The sequence below is a fragment of the Grampus griseus genome (assembly GCF_964374135.1).
Source record: "Grampus griseus genome assembly, chromosome: 1".
NCBI lineage: Eukaryota > Metazoa > Chordata > Mammalia > Artiodactyla > Delphinidae > Grampus > Grampus griseus.
In genome coordinates, this window is record NC_139017.1 from 48,015,383 (window position 1) to 48,035,618 (window position 20,236).

At 52.6% G+C, this 20,236-nt stretch overlaps 1 protein-coding gene across 1 annotated transcript; it reads left to right on the forward strand.

Annotated features, from left to right (window-relative positions):
* The first annotated feature begins 289 nt into the window (after positions 1–289).
* KLHDC8A (kelch domain containing 8A) lies at positions 290–6,673 on the forward strand. Its single transcript, XM_082665387.1, has 5 exons — positions 290–739; positions 3,455–3,619; positions 3,854–4,069; positions 4,663–4,764; positions 5,659–6,673. Exons 1-5 carry the CDS (start codon positions 364–366, stop codon positions 5,850–5,852), a joined length of 1,053 nt encoding a protein of 350 aa, XP_082521513.1. The 5' UTR covers positions 290–363; the 3' UTR covers positions 5,853–6,673.
* Positions 6,674–20,236: the final 13,563 nt, after the last annotated feature.

The window sequence follows — 20,236 nt, forward strand, 5'->3', positions numbered from 1 at the left end:
GTGCGGGTTTGATGCCGCCGCGGGGTGGCGCCCTCGCCGCCGCGTCTTCCCTTGAAAGTTGGCGGGGGGCTGGGAGCCCGCTCGCCCGCCCACGCCAGGAGGCCAGGGCGCCGGGCCCGGCTGCCCTTGATTCGCCCCATTCCTCTCGCAGGGCCGGGCTCGGACGCCTCCGGACAGCTGAGTCTCGAGGGACGGTGAAGCGCTGGCCGGCGTCGGGGCCCTTGCTGGGGGTCGGGCGGGAGCAGGCGAACCGGAGCGAGATGGAGGCGGCGAGAGGGGGCGCGGAGTAGCCGGCGGACCCCCGGGCTCGCACTTCCCACGGCGCTCCGCGGGGGCGCGGGGGGCGGGGTCCCCGGGGCTGCCATGGAGGTGCCCAACGTCAAGGACTTCCAATGGAAGCGCCTGGCGCCACTGCCCAGCCGCCGGGTCTACTGCTCCCTGCTGGAAACCGGGGGGCAGGTCTATGCCATCGGGGGATGTGACGACAACGGCGTCCCCGTGGACTGCTTTGAGGTCTACTCCCCCGAGGCTGACCAGTGGACCGACCTGCGGCCCCTGCCCACAGCCCGGGCCGGGGTGGCTGTCACCGCCCTGGGGAAGCGGATCATGGTGATCGGGGGTGTGGGCACCAGTCAGCTGCCTCTGAAGGTCGTGGAGATGTACAACATCGATGAAGGCAAGTGGAAGAAGAGGAGCATGCTGCGTGAGGCCGCCATGGGCATTTCTGTCACGGCCAAAGGCGAGTGGGGCCAAGGCTGAGGGCGGGCAGAGAGAAGGGAGTGGGGTGCCACGGGGAAAGGGATGGAAGCCAACCCTGAGTTGGAGGCCACTGTCACATTCCTGATCCCCAGTTGATCTTTACAATGGACACTGAAACTAGAGACCCGCTGGCCTTATTTCACAGATGGGAAAATTGAGGCTCAGCAAGTGAAGTGTCTAGTAAATCAATATGATGCCAGAGCTCCACTCCACCCCACCAGGTTCCTCCCAGCAAACTGGGCAGGCCGGGCCAGAGGGGAGAGCCAAAGGGGGCTAGTGCAATGTCCCTGTACATCCCTTCATTCAGCGGAGTGATTGGGCCTTCCACCCACAGCACCAAATCCCCTGAAATCTTCCTTGCAAGTGCCATGACCTCCAGACACATATTTGGGGCCCTGGGGATGTTCATACCATCCTCGTACCATCACTAGGCCCCACTGGGAGGGCTTTGGGACCTGATTCCAGGACCTTCTCACCACCATCTGCTTCCTAATCTCAGAGACACTGATGAGTGGACACCATAATGTTCCTGAGGGTCGTGCTTCTGGGGCATCTTGCCCAGGTTCACTAGGTTCTCAGGGCATGCGTGTGCTGATCACGTAGCTTTGATTCTCATTTCGCTTTTTCCAAGCCCATCATTTCTTTCTTTTCAGGCCTGGTGCAGCCCAGAGCACAGAGGGGGCTCTGAAAGCTCTTTTGCTAAAACACACAGGGTTTTATGGAAAATGGCCCAGCAGGAGTTAGGAGACCCCAAGTTCAGATCATACAGGCTTAGTGGGATGCAACCTTCTCTCCTTCTCTTGCAAAACCATTTCAGCTGCCTGTCAGGTCTACTGTAGATCAGAAACCAGTGTTTCTTGAGTACCTGCTCTGTCCCTGGCACAGTTCTAGGTCCCAGGGAGGAGGGAAAGAGGCAGAAGATCTGATCCCTGCCTTTAGGAGCCCAGGTCTTACCAATGAAGGTCAGAGAGAGAAACTCTAACTCAAAATCCCTGAGGGCAGAGTAGCCAATGGGGCCTCCTGAACTCCCAGTAAGAAAGATGGAAGGCGTGGAGGCCCATGGGGAAATAGAGAGGGAAAGGGTCGTCCTTTATCCGCAGATCTCAATAAGTGGGGCTGAAAGATTAAGAACCAACATTTATTGAGTCCTTACCATAGGTGCCTTATAGGTATGAACCCCTTTGACCCTCACAACCTGTCTGATGAGTTAAGTGCTATTACTATCTTCATTTTAGAGAGAAGCAATGTGAGGCCCAGAGAGGTTAAGTAACTTACCCAAGGTTACGCAGCCAGCAGGTGATGGTCGAGTCTGTGCTCTTAACTATGGCATTGAATGGGTTCAACAGTTAGTTTACTAAGAATTTACACGCCTGTGTGCCACGCTTTCTAGCAGATGCTGGGGCCACAGATGAACAAATCTCAAGAACCTAACAATCTATCGAAAGAAGCATACAAAGGTTATTTCAGTAACGTGTGGCAAGTAGGGTGATGCAGGTGCCACGGGAGGTCCTGAGCCGCCGCTCTCAGCCCAGCCTTGCAGTCCAGGGACACCCAGGTGACTCTGAAAGGATAAGTAAGAATTGGGTGCAGGAATGTAGTGTGGACTGGATGTGAGGGTTCTCAGCTGGAGGTGTGTGGGTGAAAACAGGAATAGAAGAGGTGGAGTTTGTGTAAGGTAAATTTCTCACTAGCAGGCCCCATCTCCCAGCCACAGGCTAGGGTTGGGATTTGTTTTCCCTCTTTTTAGTAAAATTGAAAAGTAGAAAGAAGTAGTACTCATCCCTGCAATCCCCTTGAAGAATGAAAGTCTCCTAGAGCCAGAAGCAGTGAGGACTGGCTACTAGGAGACAGAATCCCGGGCAGGGGTGAGTCCCTGGGAAAAAGAGGGCCCTGGGGGTAGTGCTGTGTCCTTAACAGGCTGTGTGAGGTACTGGGGTGAGGCCCAGGGAGACATGGAGGCGTTGCCCATCCTCTCTGCTGCACTTTGTCACCTGCAGCCAAAAGCAGTAGAGAGTGGGGGGGACTCACTTCTCTGGGCAGGGCTTCTTATAGGGGCCAGTTTTCTCTCCTCCAAAGCCTCTCCCTCATTCACCCCTAGCGCATTCAGTGCAGGGTGCCTCCTGGAGCCCAGAGCTTTCCTGTGCATGAAGGAGGATAGCCTTCCCCTATCCGGACAAGAAAGAGATGGCAGCAAGCCAGTGTCCCACGAGGCCAATGACAGCAGGGCTGACCTCATTTCCAAAGGCTCCTGCTAGGTCTAGAGAGTTCTGATCTGGGAGTTCCTGAGGAAGAGGCCACTATTGGAGGGTATCAGAGGAATACCCCTTCTCTTTGGCATCCCTCTGGCTGCCCAGGAAGGAGGAGAATGGAGGGGATAAGACCTGCAAAGGGGTGTCCAGGCCTAGACTCCACTGCAGTATACCTCTGTGAAAGTCTTAGTATTTCGGGTTTAACCGAGGGCCAGCCACCAAGGAAGGCTAAGGCATGTAGGCCTGACACAGCTTCAAGAAGACCCAGGCTCGACTGTGGCAGGAACTTTTAATGGTGCCACCAGCCCATTCTCGGGCAGAGCGGTGGTTGGGACCTAGCCGGGCTTCAGTGCTTGTATTCCAGGGGTTAACAGAGCCTGGCCATGGTAGGAGCTGAGTACGATGGGCCTGTCTCATAGTGTCTGCTGTATGGCCTTTCTCCCTAGATTACCGAGTGTACGCGGCAGGCGGGATGGGCCTGGACCTCCGTCCACACAACCACCTCCAACACTATGACATGCTCAAGGACGTGTGGGTGTCTCTAGCACCCATGCCCACCCCGAGATATGCTGCCACCTCATTCTTCCGAGGTTCCAAGATCTATGTGCTGGGTAAGGACCCATGGTTGTTGGCCCATGTCTGGCCCTTCTTCCCTCCCCCGGGTCAGTTCCTATTGGAAGCAGTGCCTGTGTGCTGAGCATCTCCGGGGCACTGGGGGTTAATCACGCTGCCCCACCCCTCAGGGAGCTTCCTATATGATCTGATAACAGTCAGAAGGGGAAACCCAGCCCCAGTCCTCAGAGACTTACTCTTCTGCCCAACCTTCGCCCTACTCTGGCCTCCAGGGGGACGACAGTCCAAGTACGCGGTCAACGCCTTCGAGGTCTTTGACATCGAGACTCGCTCCTGGACCAAGTTCCCCAACATTCCCTGCAAGCGGGCCTTCTCCAGCTTTGTGACCCTAGACGACCGCTTATACAGCCTGGGTGGCCTGCGGCAGGGTCGGCTCTACCAGCAGCCCAAGTTCCTCCGGACGATGGACGTGTTCGACATGGAACAGGGTAAGCTGGGCGCCAGTCCCCAGCTGCGCACCTCCCTTCTGGCTGAATCCCCCACCATCCACCCAGGCTCACTTACCCAGCTGGGTGAGCCTTTCAGAGTCTGAACACCCTTCTCCATTCAGGGCTACTCTTGGGATCAAGTTCTTTCATCTGTACAGGGTTCCCTTTGATTGGTTAGTTGTTTTTATCCAAGCCTTTTCCACCTATTGTCCATTCTTACAACGTCCAGCCAGGGCCAGGTGAGGAAGGGCTTTTTCCTGTTTTTTACTCGTGGAAAAACAGAAGGATCCTGACTCTGACGCTCTCTGCCTCTAGTCAGCCTCCTTTCCAGCTTAAAGCCCGTGAGAACAGAGGTAGGACAAGGTGATTTGTCACAAGAGATTATGGTTCCTTGGATTACAGCAAGCATGGGAGAGGGTAGAGTATCATTTCAAACAGCAGGAGACATTGTATATGTGCTGAGCACACAGGGTAGATGGAGTGGAGATGCTACCTAGGGTGAGAGCAGTTTGGGACTCATGTGTATTTGGAGGGGCGGGTGGTCAGCATCTAATTCTCTCTGTGTATCTCCTGCCATCACCCATGGCCTGTAGGGGGATGGCTGAAGATGGAGCGCTCATTCTTCCTTAAGAAGCGGCGGGCAGACTTTGTGGCCGGCTCTCTGAGTGGACGGGTCATAGTGGCTGGAGGACTTGGTAAGGATAGAGCTTCCGGGCTGGCACTGTGGTCTGGTGCTTGGTGGATTCTAGGCAATCTGCATGAGCAGGAGAGGGTGCTGGCTCCTTGCACACCACCTGCCTACTGCTTTAGTCCAAAGAATTTCAAAGCACTCCCCTCCTCCCAGCCTAGATGTCGTGTCTCCATGGACGGGCCTCAGTTGCGGTCTATCTGTCCTCTTACACAGGAGAAACTGAGGCCCAGAGAGCATAAGGGACATACTGATAACCATGTGACACAGGCTTGCCAAGCACAGGTCCCTGGGCCCCCGTCCAGGAATGACTGGAGGTGAAAGTGTGGCAGGGATTGGCCTTGGTCCTCTTTCTCTTCTCCCTGGATACCCAGCTCTGTCACGGAGCAGAAAAGCAGTCTGATCAAATCAGTTATTCTAATGAATTCAGGATTTGCTGTATAAGACCTCCCAGAGATTAGGGTATGTTGAAGGCGGGACCCCAACATCAACAGGGGAGAGACAGATGGGCAGCAGAGCTTCCAGGAACCCAGAGTTTACTCAGTGTGGACAGACACCCTGTTTACCCACACAGGAAAGCAGCTTGATGTAAGCTAGACCATGTGAGCAGCTTTCTCAGTAAAGGGCAGAAGAGAGGCAGTAGTGTCTAGAAACTTCTGGTAAGAGCAGCGGTGGGGAAAGAAAGTTACTCTTGAGATGAAAAGACAGAGAAGGCAGGAAGGACAAAGCAGCTGTTTGACAAAAGGGTGGGGAAGGAACAATTCTGTAGCCAAGGAAGTTGAGGTTGATTGGCTTCTGCTTGTGGTTCCAGAGGGGGGTGGGGAGCAAGATGGGGGGACTTTCCCGGGGCAGATTGGTGACTGGACTCCTTTGTAAGGTCCGGTTCCCTTGGCACTTTCAGGGAACCAACCCACTGTCCTGGAGACGGCAGAGGCGTTCCACCCGGGGAAGAACAAGTGGGAGGTCCTCCCCGCCATGCCCACACCCCGCTGTGCCTGCTCCAGCATCGTTGTCAAGAACTGCCTCCTGGCCGTGGGGGGCGTCAACCAGGGTCTGAGCGATGCGGTGGAAGCCCTGTGTGTCTCTGACTCCTAGCTGGCTCTGGGCCCAGCCACCGTGTCCTGGACCGGATCACCCCACTCTGGACAAGAGGAATGATCTCATCAAAGTAGTTTGGGCTGCTTCCCCGGACGCCAGCTCCTGTCAGCAGCCAGTGGGGTTATGCCATAGGGCTCTAGGTGACCTCTCCACCTCCAAACCCTACCAATCCGAGAAAACTGTAAGAAGTCTCGATGACTCTGCCATCCCCCTTCCCCTGTTGGGGCTCAGGTGACTTCTGGGGAGAGTTCTCACTTACTGCTCAGGCAGAGCAAGGTAGGTAGCAGGAGTATATGCTACCTCCCTTCCTGTGGGTTTACCTCTCCCATCTCCAGGATAGGGGGTACGCAGGGCAGTTCTGACCCAGAGGATAGCTACTTGTAGCTGTCCTTTCCCTGGATCTGCGCTAGTCTGAAGGTCTCTTGGGATGGAAGATGGAGAAGGGTTGCGGGGTCCCAACCCCTCTTCTCTCCATTGGTCTACATCTCTTCCCCCTTTGGTGGCTAACTGTGGGCCTGCCCTGGACCTCATCTACTCAGCAAGAATTGGCCCTGAAGCTGGAGGCAGCTGATTCGGAAGGGAAGTCAGGTTCACGTGCACTGGTCCAGGTCAGAAGCCCTGGCCAGGAAGGACCCATGCCTCTCGGGGTCCTGATGGGAATGTAATGATGGGAATGGAGCAGACTCCCAGCCCAGGGTCTGCTCCCCACTCTTCTCCTCACTTCATTTCTGCTTCGGTCACCCCTCCCCAACAGAGGCACTCCTCCCCTTTGTCACCGACAGCCCCAGAGTGTTTCTGTGTGAAACCTTCTTATTTACACTGTGGCATCAAAATCCACAAAGGGTGGATTACTTGCACTCTGGTTAACAGCAGGAGCACAATGATTAAAATCTATATTCCTATCTTCTCTGGCACCCTGATGCAGGGGTGGGGTGGACGGTGTCTTGATATGCGGAGGGGACCGCATGAAACAGTCCCTCTGACATTCTCAGGCTAAACGGGGCCCCAACGGACCACTTGTTCTTGGCTGTTCCTTCTGAGGAGGTTCCACCTTCAAACCACCCTGCCCTGACCAGTCACCTCACTCCTAGGAAAATAGCCCACTTTCTGTCTCCTGCGCGTTGACGCCCCACAGGCGTGTTGGGAAAAGGCTGCACTCGTTAACTGACTTCTTCGTTGGGTTACGTCTTGTGACTGGCCTCAGTTCATTCAGCTCGAGCTCATTTCTGTCTTGCCCACAGTAGAAAGGGAATTGCTCACTAATGTAAAAACGTGAAGGACGTGCCTCCTTTTAGCTGGTATAGCACCGCTTTCTGATTCCAAGTTATTTTTAAAAGCTGTGCTAACACGGGGGATACAAAGATGAAAAAAATACATGCCCTGGAGGGGCGGTGGGGGGGGGTCAGGGAGCACGTACCACATGCTGGTATGATTATTTCTCCTGAAGCAGGAACACCCGTCTGAGGGGTCACACGGAGCCTCCTGGAGGAGGTAACACCTCCACTGGACCTTCACAGACAAGTGGAACCAGGGTCTTTACGGGAGTCATTTTGCCTCCCTTTCTCTCGTACCTGATCTTTTTCTTTACCTGGGCACTGGAAGGACACTGCCACCTGCTGACCCAGCCTTTCCCTCCCACCTTGGCATCCTGTGGCCACGGGTGCCCCCTACGGAGCAGACTGCAGAGAGGCCTTCCCTACTGCTTCCAGACCCCCACCCCCAGCCCATTTCCGTTGAGCCCCCTGAAGTGACTGTTAGAAAGAGAGGCTGGGGCAGCAGGTTAGGGGAGGCATCGCGAAGCCCAGCCCTCCATTCCACTTCTGTCTCTGCACTGCCTGCTCCCACGCTCCCCAACCCCTCCCCAAGAAAGGCATTTACGAATGGGCTGCCTCCACCCCTTCTAACAGGAAGCCTAGCTTTGTGTGTAGGAGGCTCTCCAAGCACACAAAATGGCACCAGACATGTGGATGGGACTGAGGCATTTTAAATAGTTGGGGTACCTTAGGGCTGTAGCCAGCCCTAAAGGTTCTTCCCATTATGAGAATGGGGGACTGACTGCTGCAACCCGTGAGGGCCGCTCAGGGCTCAAGCTGGTATCTGCTGAGGACTCACCTCTTGGAGGTCCATGCTGGGAAGACTTTGGGTGTGGCTCACAGAGGAGCGAGGGAAATAGGGGGTGTCAGCGGCATACCTCATGGCTGTACCTCATGGTGCTGCAGAGGCCGCTCAGGATCTGGGGTCCGATGGCCTGGCTCGGGGCCTCAACGCCCTCCCTGCCTGCCATAGGCCTTCTCATCCCCGTCTGTCCCCTCTCTTGTCTTCATTTCCCAATCTGTAAAACAAAAGCAATGACAATGCCATCTCACAAGTTGGCAAAGCACCCGCTTCAATCCTCAGATCAACTCTGTGGAGAAGGCAGTATCCTCGTATTTTGCACATGAAACAACTAAGCCTCCAAGAGGTTATATAACTTGTCCAAGGTCACAAGCTAGTAAGTGACTGAACCAAATCTGATTCTAAAACCTGTGACCACAATACTGCCTTGCCTCAAATGGAACAGCACATAGGAAAGGGGAGAAAATCAGCTGCTCTGTACTCTGTAGGGGTTCAGAATGTCAAACCTGGAAAGATGGAGGGCTCCAAACATTCCTTTTGTTTCCCAAGGAATGAGTATGAGAATTAGCAAGGAAAGATTGGGAAGGGCTCCCTAACGTGCAATGAGCATAGAATATTCCTAAATTTACATCCCAGGAAAGTTCCCTTCTGGCTCTTTGACTGTGTCAGCTACTGCAAAGCATTGTTTGACACTGAACTCCAGTTATGTGTCTGGCGTGGTCCTGGACTTGGGATTCCTGCCCTCCAGTAGCTGCAGCCTTGGGAGGGAGCCGGGGACTAAATCTGCAGTTAGTATTTGATGAGACAAGTGTGAGCCTTTGCTAGTGTAACCCAGAGGTGCCCCATCCTTACTGGCTACAGAGAACTGAGAGGAACTGAGGGGATCAGAGAGGTTTCCAGAAAACAAATCTCAAACTGCACTTTGAAAGAAGAGGGAGAACAGCCAGGCAGAGGAGGATGACCCCAGGCTTTGAAGCAAGAAATGTGAGTTCAAATCATAATTGTCATGTGCGGATTGAACTTGGGCACGTTGTTAACCCCTGAATCTCAGTTTCCTTATTTGTAAAATGAACAAAATAAGGCCTCACTGAGGTTAAAAGCTACCTACTATACACAAAATGATTTGCATATATAGGGTGAGTAGCTGCACTATTATTTTTTGTTGTTGAGGGAGAGACAGAGGTGTTCTCAAGTCCACTGAGGGACAACATGCACATTGCAGAGAATCTAGGGAGATGGGCTGGAAGTACAGGCAGGGCAGATCAAGAGGCCTCACGTGCCTTGCTAAGGAGTCTGGACTTTATCCATATGGGAAACTGGGAGCAAATTAAGGATTTTAAGTGGAGAAGCATCGTGACCAGATTTGTGCCATTGGAACATAGGATCAGCCAAGTTCCTCTTCTGAGGAAAACGAAGTAAAATCGCCAAGGCACCATCTAAGATGAGAAAGAACCCCAGGGACTTCCCTGGTGGCATAGTGGTTAAGAATCCGCCTGCCAGTGCAGGGGACCCGGGTCCAAGAAGATCCCACATGCAGCGGAGCAATTAAACCCGTGCGCCACAACTACTGAAGCCCGTGCGCCTAGAGCCTGCGCTCCGCAACAAGGGAAGCCACCGCAGTGAGAAGCCCACGCGCCGCAGCAAAGGGTAGCCCCCGCTCATGGCAACTAGAGAAACCCCACGTGCAACGATGAAGACCCAACACAGCCAATAAATAAATAAGTAAACTTTTTTTTTTTTTTTAAAGAAAAAACCCCAGTTGGGGTTGGAATCCTCAGAAAAACACGTGGGCCAAGCTTGTCAGGCCTCCTCTGGAGGAAGGTCCATCTGCTGGGCAATTAAAGTGCCAGGAGGGTTTAGAACCACAGAAAGTGGACAAGTCCCTCCCTTCCATGGCTTCTTCTCCTCCAGAATTTCTAATGATCTCTTGCATTTGCGTTGAGCTTTCTGGCCCACAGATACACTGAACAGGAGGTGGGGTACCATCAGCCTTTTCCAACCCCCATCTGTAGAAGAAGAAACAGAACCGGGAACCCTATGACTAACCCAAGCGGCACAGCTAACAAGTGATGGAACGGAGACTCTAATCCAGCTGCCGGGGTGGAGGGTAGTGCACACCCCCACCGCCCACCATTCTGAGCTCTGCAGTAAGAGATGGCATGCCCGCCCCTAGGTGGCGGCAGAACAGGACCAAAGCCTCAGGCCAGGCTTGGTGAGATCAAAGAGTTGCGTGGGCAGGCGCTTCTTGTTGGCATTAGACAACTGCAGAAGTGAAGGCATGAGGCAGAGCACAGGCAAGAGCTGAAGAGACGGGCACATAAAATGACCCAGACAGGTTGGGCAGATAAGCTTCCATTTTATTAGTTTCCTAGGGCTGCCATAACGAAATACTGCAGACTGGTGGCTTCAAAAACAACAGAAATGTATTGCCTCACAATTCTAGAAGTCTGAAATCAAGAGGGAGGGGGAAACTTCCTTGCCTCTTCCTGGCTCTGAGGACTGAGCTGATCTGGGAAGGCTTCCTGGAGGAGACTGCTGTTATAACTGGGCCTCAAGGGAAGGGAGAATTGGGTGCCAAAATGCACACAGGAGTGGGGAGTGATGTGAAAAATGATTAGAAGGCAAGTTGGAGCCTGTGCCAACCCTGAATAGTGGGTCGATGCCTCGAGAAGAAGGGTTTGAGGAAGGTCAGCATCAGTGTGATATGATGGTTGTGGCCGCCTCTCCAAGCACACCCCTCTCCATTGGCGGTGCCAGGAGTGACGGGGGAGGGGGTGGGGAGTAGGGGGGAGGAGCCCATCTGTGGGAAAGGGTGGCGAGCCAGCTGGCTGCAAGTGCAATGTCTCTAGAGTACCCTGTGTTACGTTCTTGTAGAGTCTGCATTCTCCCTCAGGATGTGACCCTTTAATAATTTAAACTGTGGGGTGTTTTCCCAAATATCCAGTTCATTTGAGCTCCCCAGGCAGGTGTGTGCCTGGTTCAAAGAACCCCCAGAGCCCACGTGTTCCTGACGGCGTGAAGCAGAGCACCAAGAAACCACCGTCCGCAGCCCAGAGGCCAAAGTGTCCCTCTTTCCAAGAGTGATGGACCCCTTTACAGGTTATGTGCAGTTGGTATTTCATACCAGACAAACTTCCTGCGACTCCACCCAGCATGCCCTGGGCCAGCCTGACCCCTGCACATGAGCACACTCACAAACATACACATGCTCACACACACACACACTCACCTCTCTCCCTTTCCCCTCCCCTCTTTCTTTCATGCTCACACACACACCTCACACACCCACATTGCCCTCACTCTTACACAGATCTTACATGTACACTCGCAGATTTACACTCACATAATCACTCATGTTCACATACACAACTCACACACCTCACTCTTACGCTTCACACTTGCCTCACACCCTTACAATATAGCTCACACTCACACGTGCCTTAAACTCTTATACCCACACACTTCAAATACACCCCACACTTTTACACATTTGCACGCACTTCACACGCATGTGCACACCCGTTCACGCACATGTTTACGCTCTTACGCACGCCTCGCACTCACACATATACCCCTCACACTTACACTCTGGTACACACACTGGGAGCAGGTGCCCGGGCTCAGAACCCCTTCAGTGTGGACGGTGAGTTGCCAGCTCAGGAGCATCCACTGCTTTGACATCCGCACTGCCGGCCCCTCCAGAACCTCGTGCACAGTTTGCTGTAACAGTTAGGGGGACCTTCGCACCCTCACTTCCCTAGGACCTTAGGAAAGACTGGGATCCATCTATTTTACAGGGGAGGAAACTGAGACCCAGAGGAGTCCTGTGGCTTCCCCAAGCTGTCACGAGTTCCGTAAACGGGGCGGGGAGGGCGGGGGGAACCGTTTGCGGCTTCTCTGCTTACCTTCACGCGCTCAGCACCTGGTCCATGCCCTGCACGCAGCCAGCACTTGGTAAACCTGGACTGAGACAGTAAATGGGTGAAGGGAAAGGACAGGGGAAAAGATCCTGGTGCCCCAGTCCCATTCCTAATTTAGCCAGGCTGAATTCACCTGGCTCTTGAGACTTTTCTTTTCTTTTCTTTTTTTCATGCAAAACCTCCCAGCCGCCTGCCTCCTCCGAAGAGGAAACATCTGGCAGACGACTCAGAAGGTCAATAGGGGGAGGGGCTGGAGGCCCGGAAGTGTCTGAAGACTTGATGCCTGAGGTGACACTTTAGAAGTGGTGGCTTTTGTAGGTGGTTCAGGGAGAACTCTGTCTCCCCCAGGCTCGTGGGGTCCGCCTCCCCCTCCCCGCACCCTCCGCGTTGCTGCAGTGTGGAGACCGGGCGGGCGAGGAACTCCGGGCTTGCGGTTGGTGGCCTTCTGACCCGCTTGGGCACTAACCGGGCTGTCCAGGCTCCAGCCTCGGTCAGCCTCGGAAGGGGGGGTGTGGATGTGCCAGGAGGTGAGGGACCCCTGAGGCCCCATTCACTGTCTCTAGAAGGTGGCCCACCTTGCCTGCCTTATCTGGAGGACCAGAAGGAGGACTTTGGGGCGACCGGCCTCCCATTCAACAGACAATGGGCCTTGGTCCTAATCTCAGTTTAGCAATTCACATTCTTAAAAACAAACATTTATAAGGCAATAATAATTTACAAATCCCTTTCCCAGGCTCCCCACTCCAGATACAGCAACCCCATCTGTAGGAGAAAGGACTGGATTGGAGCTGCCCTTCCAAACTGGTCTTACTCTGCCTCAGACTCAAGTCCCAGCACCTCAGGGAAGGCAGCTCAACCGTGGGTGGAAAACGACCGCCTCGTCCCACACCTCCGGCCCCCTCCACATGGCGGCTGGATTCCTCTGCCCTTTCAGAAACCGTTCTCATCTGCAAACCTGCCTACACCCTCACAGAGCTGAAACACCCTCCCTCAGCTCCCCCGTTCCTCCAGGTGATTCCCAGCCTCCGCCTTGACTTCTAAGACCCTTCACGAAAGTCCTGCCCTTCCAGCCCCCCCTCCTTACCTCTGCCAAGTGTGGCTTGTGGGAGACCACTGGAGCAGGCAGTTCCCTAACCTGTCCCTGCTGCTCCCCCCCCACGCCCCAGCCCATCCCTCCCCGCAGAACACAGAATACCCCCTCCTTGTGTACCCCCACCTCACCCCCCTACACACAGGGCTCCTCAGGACACGGTGAGATCGTCAACCTTCATGCCCAGAGCATCACTGCGCTGGGCACCAGAGCCTCAATGTGGAATAAGTGGCTGAATGGAACAAATGCGTAACAAACAACCAGACAGAAGGAAAGTCAGGCAACCAAGGGCCCAGAGGGCACCAGCTTCGAGAGGAACCTTTACAAAGCCCCCTTCCTCTGAGCGCATCTGGCTGGTGTGAGGAACCAGAGCCAGGAAATCGGCAGTATTTCAAATCCCCCTGCTTACGAGGTGGGTTCTCTCTCCCCTTCTCCCCGGGCTCTGACAGGAGTGATATAAGGTCAGAATTGGGCTTTTCATAAACTTTGGGTGACAGCCAGCCTATTAATCCAGGCTGGTGGTAGCAGCCCCAGCACAAGACTGTGCTAGCGTCATTCAGGGCCAAGAGAAATGCTGGCTTCCCTTCCCAAGGGCCAGGAGCTGGTGACCTGGCTAAAGAATGTGCTTGGCTAGGGGTTTACATTCCAGGATCAGTTTGGGAGCAAAGGGCTTAGGTTGCCAGTGGGAGCCAAGTATGGGCAGGGAGGCGGCACTGGGCAGACCTTCCTCCCTCGTCCCTCCTGGGCATACCTCCCATGCCCTGCCCTTTCTGGTCCTGCCTGGACCTCTTTGGACCTCCCTGAGTGCAGGGTGGCGGCTGTGGACCAGGAGGAGGAAAACCTCAGCCCCCTCAAGGGAGCAGCATTTAAATGGAGTATAAAGTACTGAGTTCTAAGCCACAGTATCCACAGCCATAAATCCCCAGCTGCTGGAGAGCCTTTTCCAGTTTACAAAGAGGCTCCACGTTCAGGATCGCCTTTGGCCAATAGGAACTGAGGCCTGAAGGGACTGAGTCACCCACCCCAGGTCATGTGGCCAGCAAGGGGCAGAGCTCGGTATGGAAACCCATTATCTGACTGCCATTCTGAAGCTCATGTACCCCCTTCTTCATCTATAGCAACAGCCTTTGTACCCCAGAATCTAACCCAAGGCCCTGACCTCACAGAGTCAGTGAAGGATCAGTGACCACTGTAATGATAGGGGTTTATTTTTATTTACGTCTTCTCCATCTCAGTCCATCAAGGATCTCAGATGACCAATGGCAACAACACACCAGGGTTAGCTGGTGGACAGTCCTCGGTGACTGGGTACCCAGTGGAGGAATCCCATGAAAGCTTTTGTCCCAGTCATAAGCATAGGGGCCCCCCCTCTACACCCCCACCCCACAGCAATGGGAGTTACACAACCTCAGAGATTGAGCATGAACATAGAAGTGAGGGGCAGAAAGGAGCTCTTTTTGTTTTGCCGTTAACAGTGGGGTAAGGAGACCCCTTTCCAAAGTACTGACTAGAAGCCCTAGACTTTAAAGCTACACAAATATCCACCCACCCCACCTCCCAACTCTCAGCAAGAACCCTCGTCTGGCATTAAAAAACAAGCAGTGAGAGTAATTCAAAGGTCCTTCCTTTTCTCCCCCAAGTGAGGCTGCTCCCTCCCTCCGCCAGCACAGAGCTCCAGCCTTGGGCGGTTTCAATGACCACTTCCTAGCGCTGAACTTATCTTAACAGTCCTTTGTCCCAGATCAGATCAGCTGTAGCTCAGGGGGACAGCCCCTTGCTGTCATAGCTCCCATCCACACAAACACACACTTCGGTCTCAGCCAGAATGGGGGTTGGGGGGAGCAGACTTGGGAGGACCAGAGCCCAGCAAAACCCCAAGCAGACTGAGAAGAAACCATCAGTCTGACAGCTTCACATCTTGTTTCCTCCCACAGCAAGCCCAGGAGGGATCCTGAGGCACGCTTCAGGTTGAGTGAACTATGACTTAGAGAGCTTAGTCTACTTGAGACTTGGGTAAATCAAGGATCGTCTCCAAGCCACAGTATGATGGTTGAGAATGCTATTTCTGGAGCCAGATTGCCTAGGCTCCAATCTGGCTCCACCACTTGCCAGCTCTGTAACCCCACATGGGCAGGTATTTAATTTCTCTGTGTCCCAGTTTCCTCATCTGTGCAATGGGGATAATCATATGTTAGAACCTATTTCATAGAATTGTGGTGAGGACTGAATTCATTCATACAGTGACTAGCACACAGTAAGTGTGTTAGCTGTGCAAAAGAGAATAATTCTTACCCAGAGAGTTGCCGAGAGATCAGGGATAGTCATAGTCAGTTAGTGGCAAAGCAGAGCCTGGAGCCCAGGGTGTCAAACTCCTGAGCCAAAACATCATGCCAGGGGTGGGAGCGGGAATGGGGCTCCTGAGTGTCCTGTAGTGAGGGAATCGGTTGCCAGGTGGGCAAAAGAACAGGCATGACTGAGATTTCTAATTTGTCCCTACTTAAACATTGCAGAGAAGTTACAGCAGAGTTGAAATGCAACTCAGAGTTGATTTATCCAAATCCCTTTCTATAGACGAGGAAACTGCACCCCAAAGAGAAAGTCCTTGGCCATGACCAACAAAGTGGGTAGTGGTGAAAGAGGAGGTGGAACCCAGGACTCCTTTTTTTTTTTTTGGCTGTACCACACAACTTGCGGGGTTCCCTGACCAGGGACTGGACCCCGGCCCTCGGCAGTGAAAGCAAGGACTCTTAACCATTGGACCACCAGGGAATTCCCTGGAACCCAGGACTCGTGACTCCTGTCCGTCTGTGTGTAATTTCCCTGCTGCTCCAGGTGAGAGACAGTGCAAACTCTCTGGCTTGGGGAGAAGAGCTAGCTTCTCTTTGGTCACATCCCTCTCAGGCCTGGCCTGTGAATAACATTCAATTTCCCATTGTAACTGAGAGCTTGGGGACTGTTTTCAGCGTCTGCAGCACAAAATCCCCCAAACTCCTGGTAAGGCTTACTAAATTTACATTGTAAGCGGCTCATCAGTTCCATCTTGTGTTTCCGAAGCCCATGTGGGCACCACAAGACAATGTGATTCTTAAGGACTTGAGCTGTGATGTAAGACTGACAGAGTTTGCCTCCCAGCTGTGTTACTCGTAGCTAGGACTGAGTGGTCTTGGACATGACACTATATCTAAGATGCTTAGAACCAGGACTGGCTCAATAAATGTCGGATAACATTATACCCATTATTGTAGTTGCTCAGCACATATTTGTTGAATGAATGAATGAATTAATTAATGAAATGAACAAATTGCTCATTAAATGAACAAATTGCCTAAGCAGACCTCCACTTGTGGTCACAGCATCGGGCATTTCATAAAACTTGCTAGGCTTAGTTCGGTCAGCAGAGGGCAGCATTGAGTCAAGCATGTCAATTTGCCGGAGACTTGCAGAATTCACAATCCTGTTTTCGGATGCCCAGCTCCCAATCTTGGAGGGCCACTTCTAACGTGTAGGTTCCTAACCGAGCAGTTCCACCAGCCCCTGAGAAAGAAAGGTCAGCACCTTCAAGGCCATATTGTCCACCACCCGAGAGTGTCAGTTACTGAGGGCTGTAGCTCAGAGCTCTGAGAAAGGGAAATATAATGGTTGAGGTCTCAGGCAAAGAGGTGGTAAGCTGAGCCCTTTAGCCTGCAGCAGCCCTTTTTCCAGAGAAAAGGAAAGAGGGGCCCAGGCATCTATACTGAGATAAATCCCAAGGCAGGAGATGCTCTAGGGCCTGGGAGCTCCCCTGCAGATCATCAGATCCAGAAAGTGCTTAGCTGGCCCTCTACTTTCCTGCCCCCACTACTCCCTCAGCATCTCCCCTCACTCCTACTCCACCCCCACCCCATCCCAGAAGGTCTTTCATCACAGTTTACCCTCCCTTCAAGGTCCAACTGGCCGCCTGTGAGGCCCTCCCTCAAACCCCTGAGCCAGAATAAGACCCATCCTTTCAGCCCCACGTGGCATTTTGTACCTGTCTTTTTTTTTTTTAATACATACATAGTTTAAATTTATTATAGTTTGTTTTCATCTCTCCAAGGGAATGACTGGATTAACAGTGTAGATATGGGGATGTGAAATTTATGGTATGAGATCAGACATAGGGTAGTTGCAAGAAGTTGCTTATTTTTTGGTTAACACTCATAAAATTTTTTCCTTCATATTTTCTTCAAGCATTTTTAAAAATAAATTTATTTATTTATTTAATTTTGGCTGTATTGGGTCTTCGTTGCTGTGCACAGACTTTCTCTAGTTGGGGCGAGCTGGGGGTTGGGGGGAGCTACTCTTCGTTGCGGTGCACGGGCTTCTCATTGTGCAGGATTCAGTAGTTGTGGCTCACGGGCTCTAGAGTGCAGGCTCAGTAGTTGTGGCTCATGGGCTTAGTTGCTCTGCGGCATGTGGGATCTTCCCAGACCAGGGCTCCTTTACACTGGCAGGAGGATTCTTAACCACTGCGCCACCAGGGAAGTTCCTTCAAGAATTTAAGTGCGTCTCTTGTGCCCTAAATTTGTGCTACTGACCAAACCACCTATCTAACCTTCTTCTTAGCTTTTATTTTACTTTTAAAAAATTTTTATTGGAGTATAGTTGACTTACAGTGTTGTGTACGCGGGCCTCTCCGCGTCGCGGCCTCCCCCGTTGCGGAGCACAGGCTCCAGACGCGCAGGCCCAGCGGCCATGGCTCACGGGCCCAGCCGCTCCACGGCACGTGGGATTCCCCCGGACCGGGGCACGAACCCGTGTCCCCTGCGTCGGCAGGCGGACCCCCAACCACTGAGCCACCAGGGAAGCCCCAGCCTTCCCACTTCCTGCTTTGGATTACATGGTACTTTATTTATCTTATTTCCCTTACTAAACTGTAAACTTCCTGAGAGCAGGGAGCTAATTCTTAGTTGCCCCTCAAGAGTCATCTTAGATGTATTTCTTTTTCAGTAGAAATACCCCAAAGCGTGGCCTTGGTATCCCTCACCTGCCCTCCCACGGGCACCCTGCACTTCACACATCACAGCAATCCTTACTCTGAGCCACGTTAACATCCTCTTCTGCTGGTCTGGACACACACAGACACACACAGATTGTGAAGTGTGCAAGGACTGGCACAGATGTTTGTTCCTAACTGTCTCCCCAGCGAGGCACCTAGTAGGCTCAATAAATGGTTAATCCCAGAGCCCCTCACACAGTGATCACCAACAGTAGGCTTCCCCCCAACACCCCGCAACTGGCTGGTGGGGCAGGCAGCATTGAGATGGCTCAGCTCAGCCCAGATTCCTGGGCACATCCGAGCACATGACCCAGGAATTCCCCAATACCTGCCGGCAGCCAAGTCCCCTGACGTAATCAGATTCTCTGTCAGGCATTCTCGCTCTGAGACAGACCAGGTCTCCCTTGAAGGAATCTGAGCATTGAGTATTAGCAGTTAAGATCATTTCCGAGTTGTATGCTGTTCCGGCTCTGTGTCTGTTTGTCTGCCTCCCTGGCCTGTCTGCTGTAGGCAGACAGCGGCCAGGTCCATTCATCACTAAAGCCCTCTCTTGTAGTTCCTTAGAGGCCAGCAGGCTGCGTCTTGACTGGAACTGAGATCTCTTTTCTCTGCAGACTTTGGCTATCATGACTTGCCCCCTAAATGGGGATTCACATTCTGATCAAAGGAATCTGAAGTGAGGGCGGGGAAGGTCCAAGAGGTACGGGAGATCTATCCCAACTCCCCACCCCCCCACCCCTGCAATAGTCAGTTTAGCTGGGAACAGAGGGAAATCACTTTAGCCTTTGAATTCCACTGCACACGCATTCCTTTAGTTCATAAGCATCTACTGAGTGCCTTTTTTGTGCCTAGCAGTGGGCTAAGTGTTAGGGATACCTGGAATCTAGATTAGGTCTAGACTAATCTAGATTTCATAGAAGTCTTGATTAAGCTTGAAAGGGAATTTTAGGCTCATCTGTATGATTCTTTCATCTTACTTATGATAAAATATTGATTCATCTGGCTAACTGTCTCAGATCCTTCAGGTCTCAGCTTAAAAGGCTCTGTCTTTAGGAAACTGCCCCAGACCAACCTCCTCCTCTCTGCGCTAGGGACTCCCTCCTGTTATATACCCCAAGGGCATTCTGTTCTTCCCCCATTGTGTACACATCTTCCTCTGTCTAGGATTTGCTTATTTCTCACTAGACTGAGAACTCTCAGAGACCATGTCCACCCTGGCACCATCATATCCATAGGCCAGCACCTAGTGGGCACCAGTATTTGTAGAATGACTAAGTGATGGGGTAAAAGGCCACAGACATGGTTGGTGTCAGTCAGAACTAGAACTCAGGGCTCCTAACACTCAGCCCTGTGCTTGATCTTATATTACCCATGCTTCCTCTTGAGAGCCCTAATCTATCTAGATGGCCCCAGCTACCTGGCCCCAGGAATGGATGCAGATCTCATTGGGGAAAGGAAGTGGGGGGGGGGAACTTTCACCTGGGCCTCATTCTATTTTCACAGATAACCCAGGGGAGGCCGGCAGAGAGAAGAATGCCAAACTGGCTACCACCTCCTGTGATCCTCCAGATTTGGGGAAGCAGTGTTGGTTTCCTGCATAAGTGGATCCTCTCCAGCTACAAAGGAAGCCAACGGCCCCATTCTCCACCCCTAACTCACAATAGAAAGGATCAGTGGAAGTGGGAAAGTGGGCAGACACTAAATATAAATTTCAGTCACTGGGGATCACGTCCTTCTTGATCTTCAGCATGTCCTGAATACACAGCTGGCGGCACCATCCTCCTGAGGCCTCTGAATCCCAGCTCTGCCAGTTTCTCACCAGTTGTGTGGCCTTGGGCACAGGATTGAGCTACCATGAAGACTCAAGGGGAAATGTTCCTTTCTCCCCATTACACTCCACATCTAGATGAAGCAGGAGAGCCTGTGGATATTCTCATTTCACTCTAAATGACACTCAGTATGGGGATTCTGGACCTGGGGGTTCTGCTCCAGGCCTTAAAAATGAAGCCATATGTCATGACTTACCTGGCTCCAAAATCACAGAAAGGAAAACTTGAGTGGGCAGCTATTTACAGGTTTAGGGACACAAGTTATATAGCAGGAGTGTAACACATTTTTTAATGAATGAATGTTTCCCTTTGTTTCTCTCCACCTCCTCCCAATGCTTTGTAAATTCCACCACCTCTTGAGGGACCCACTCAAATTTAGAAGCCTTATTTGCTGAAGAAGTAAGAACTTT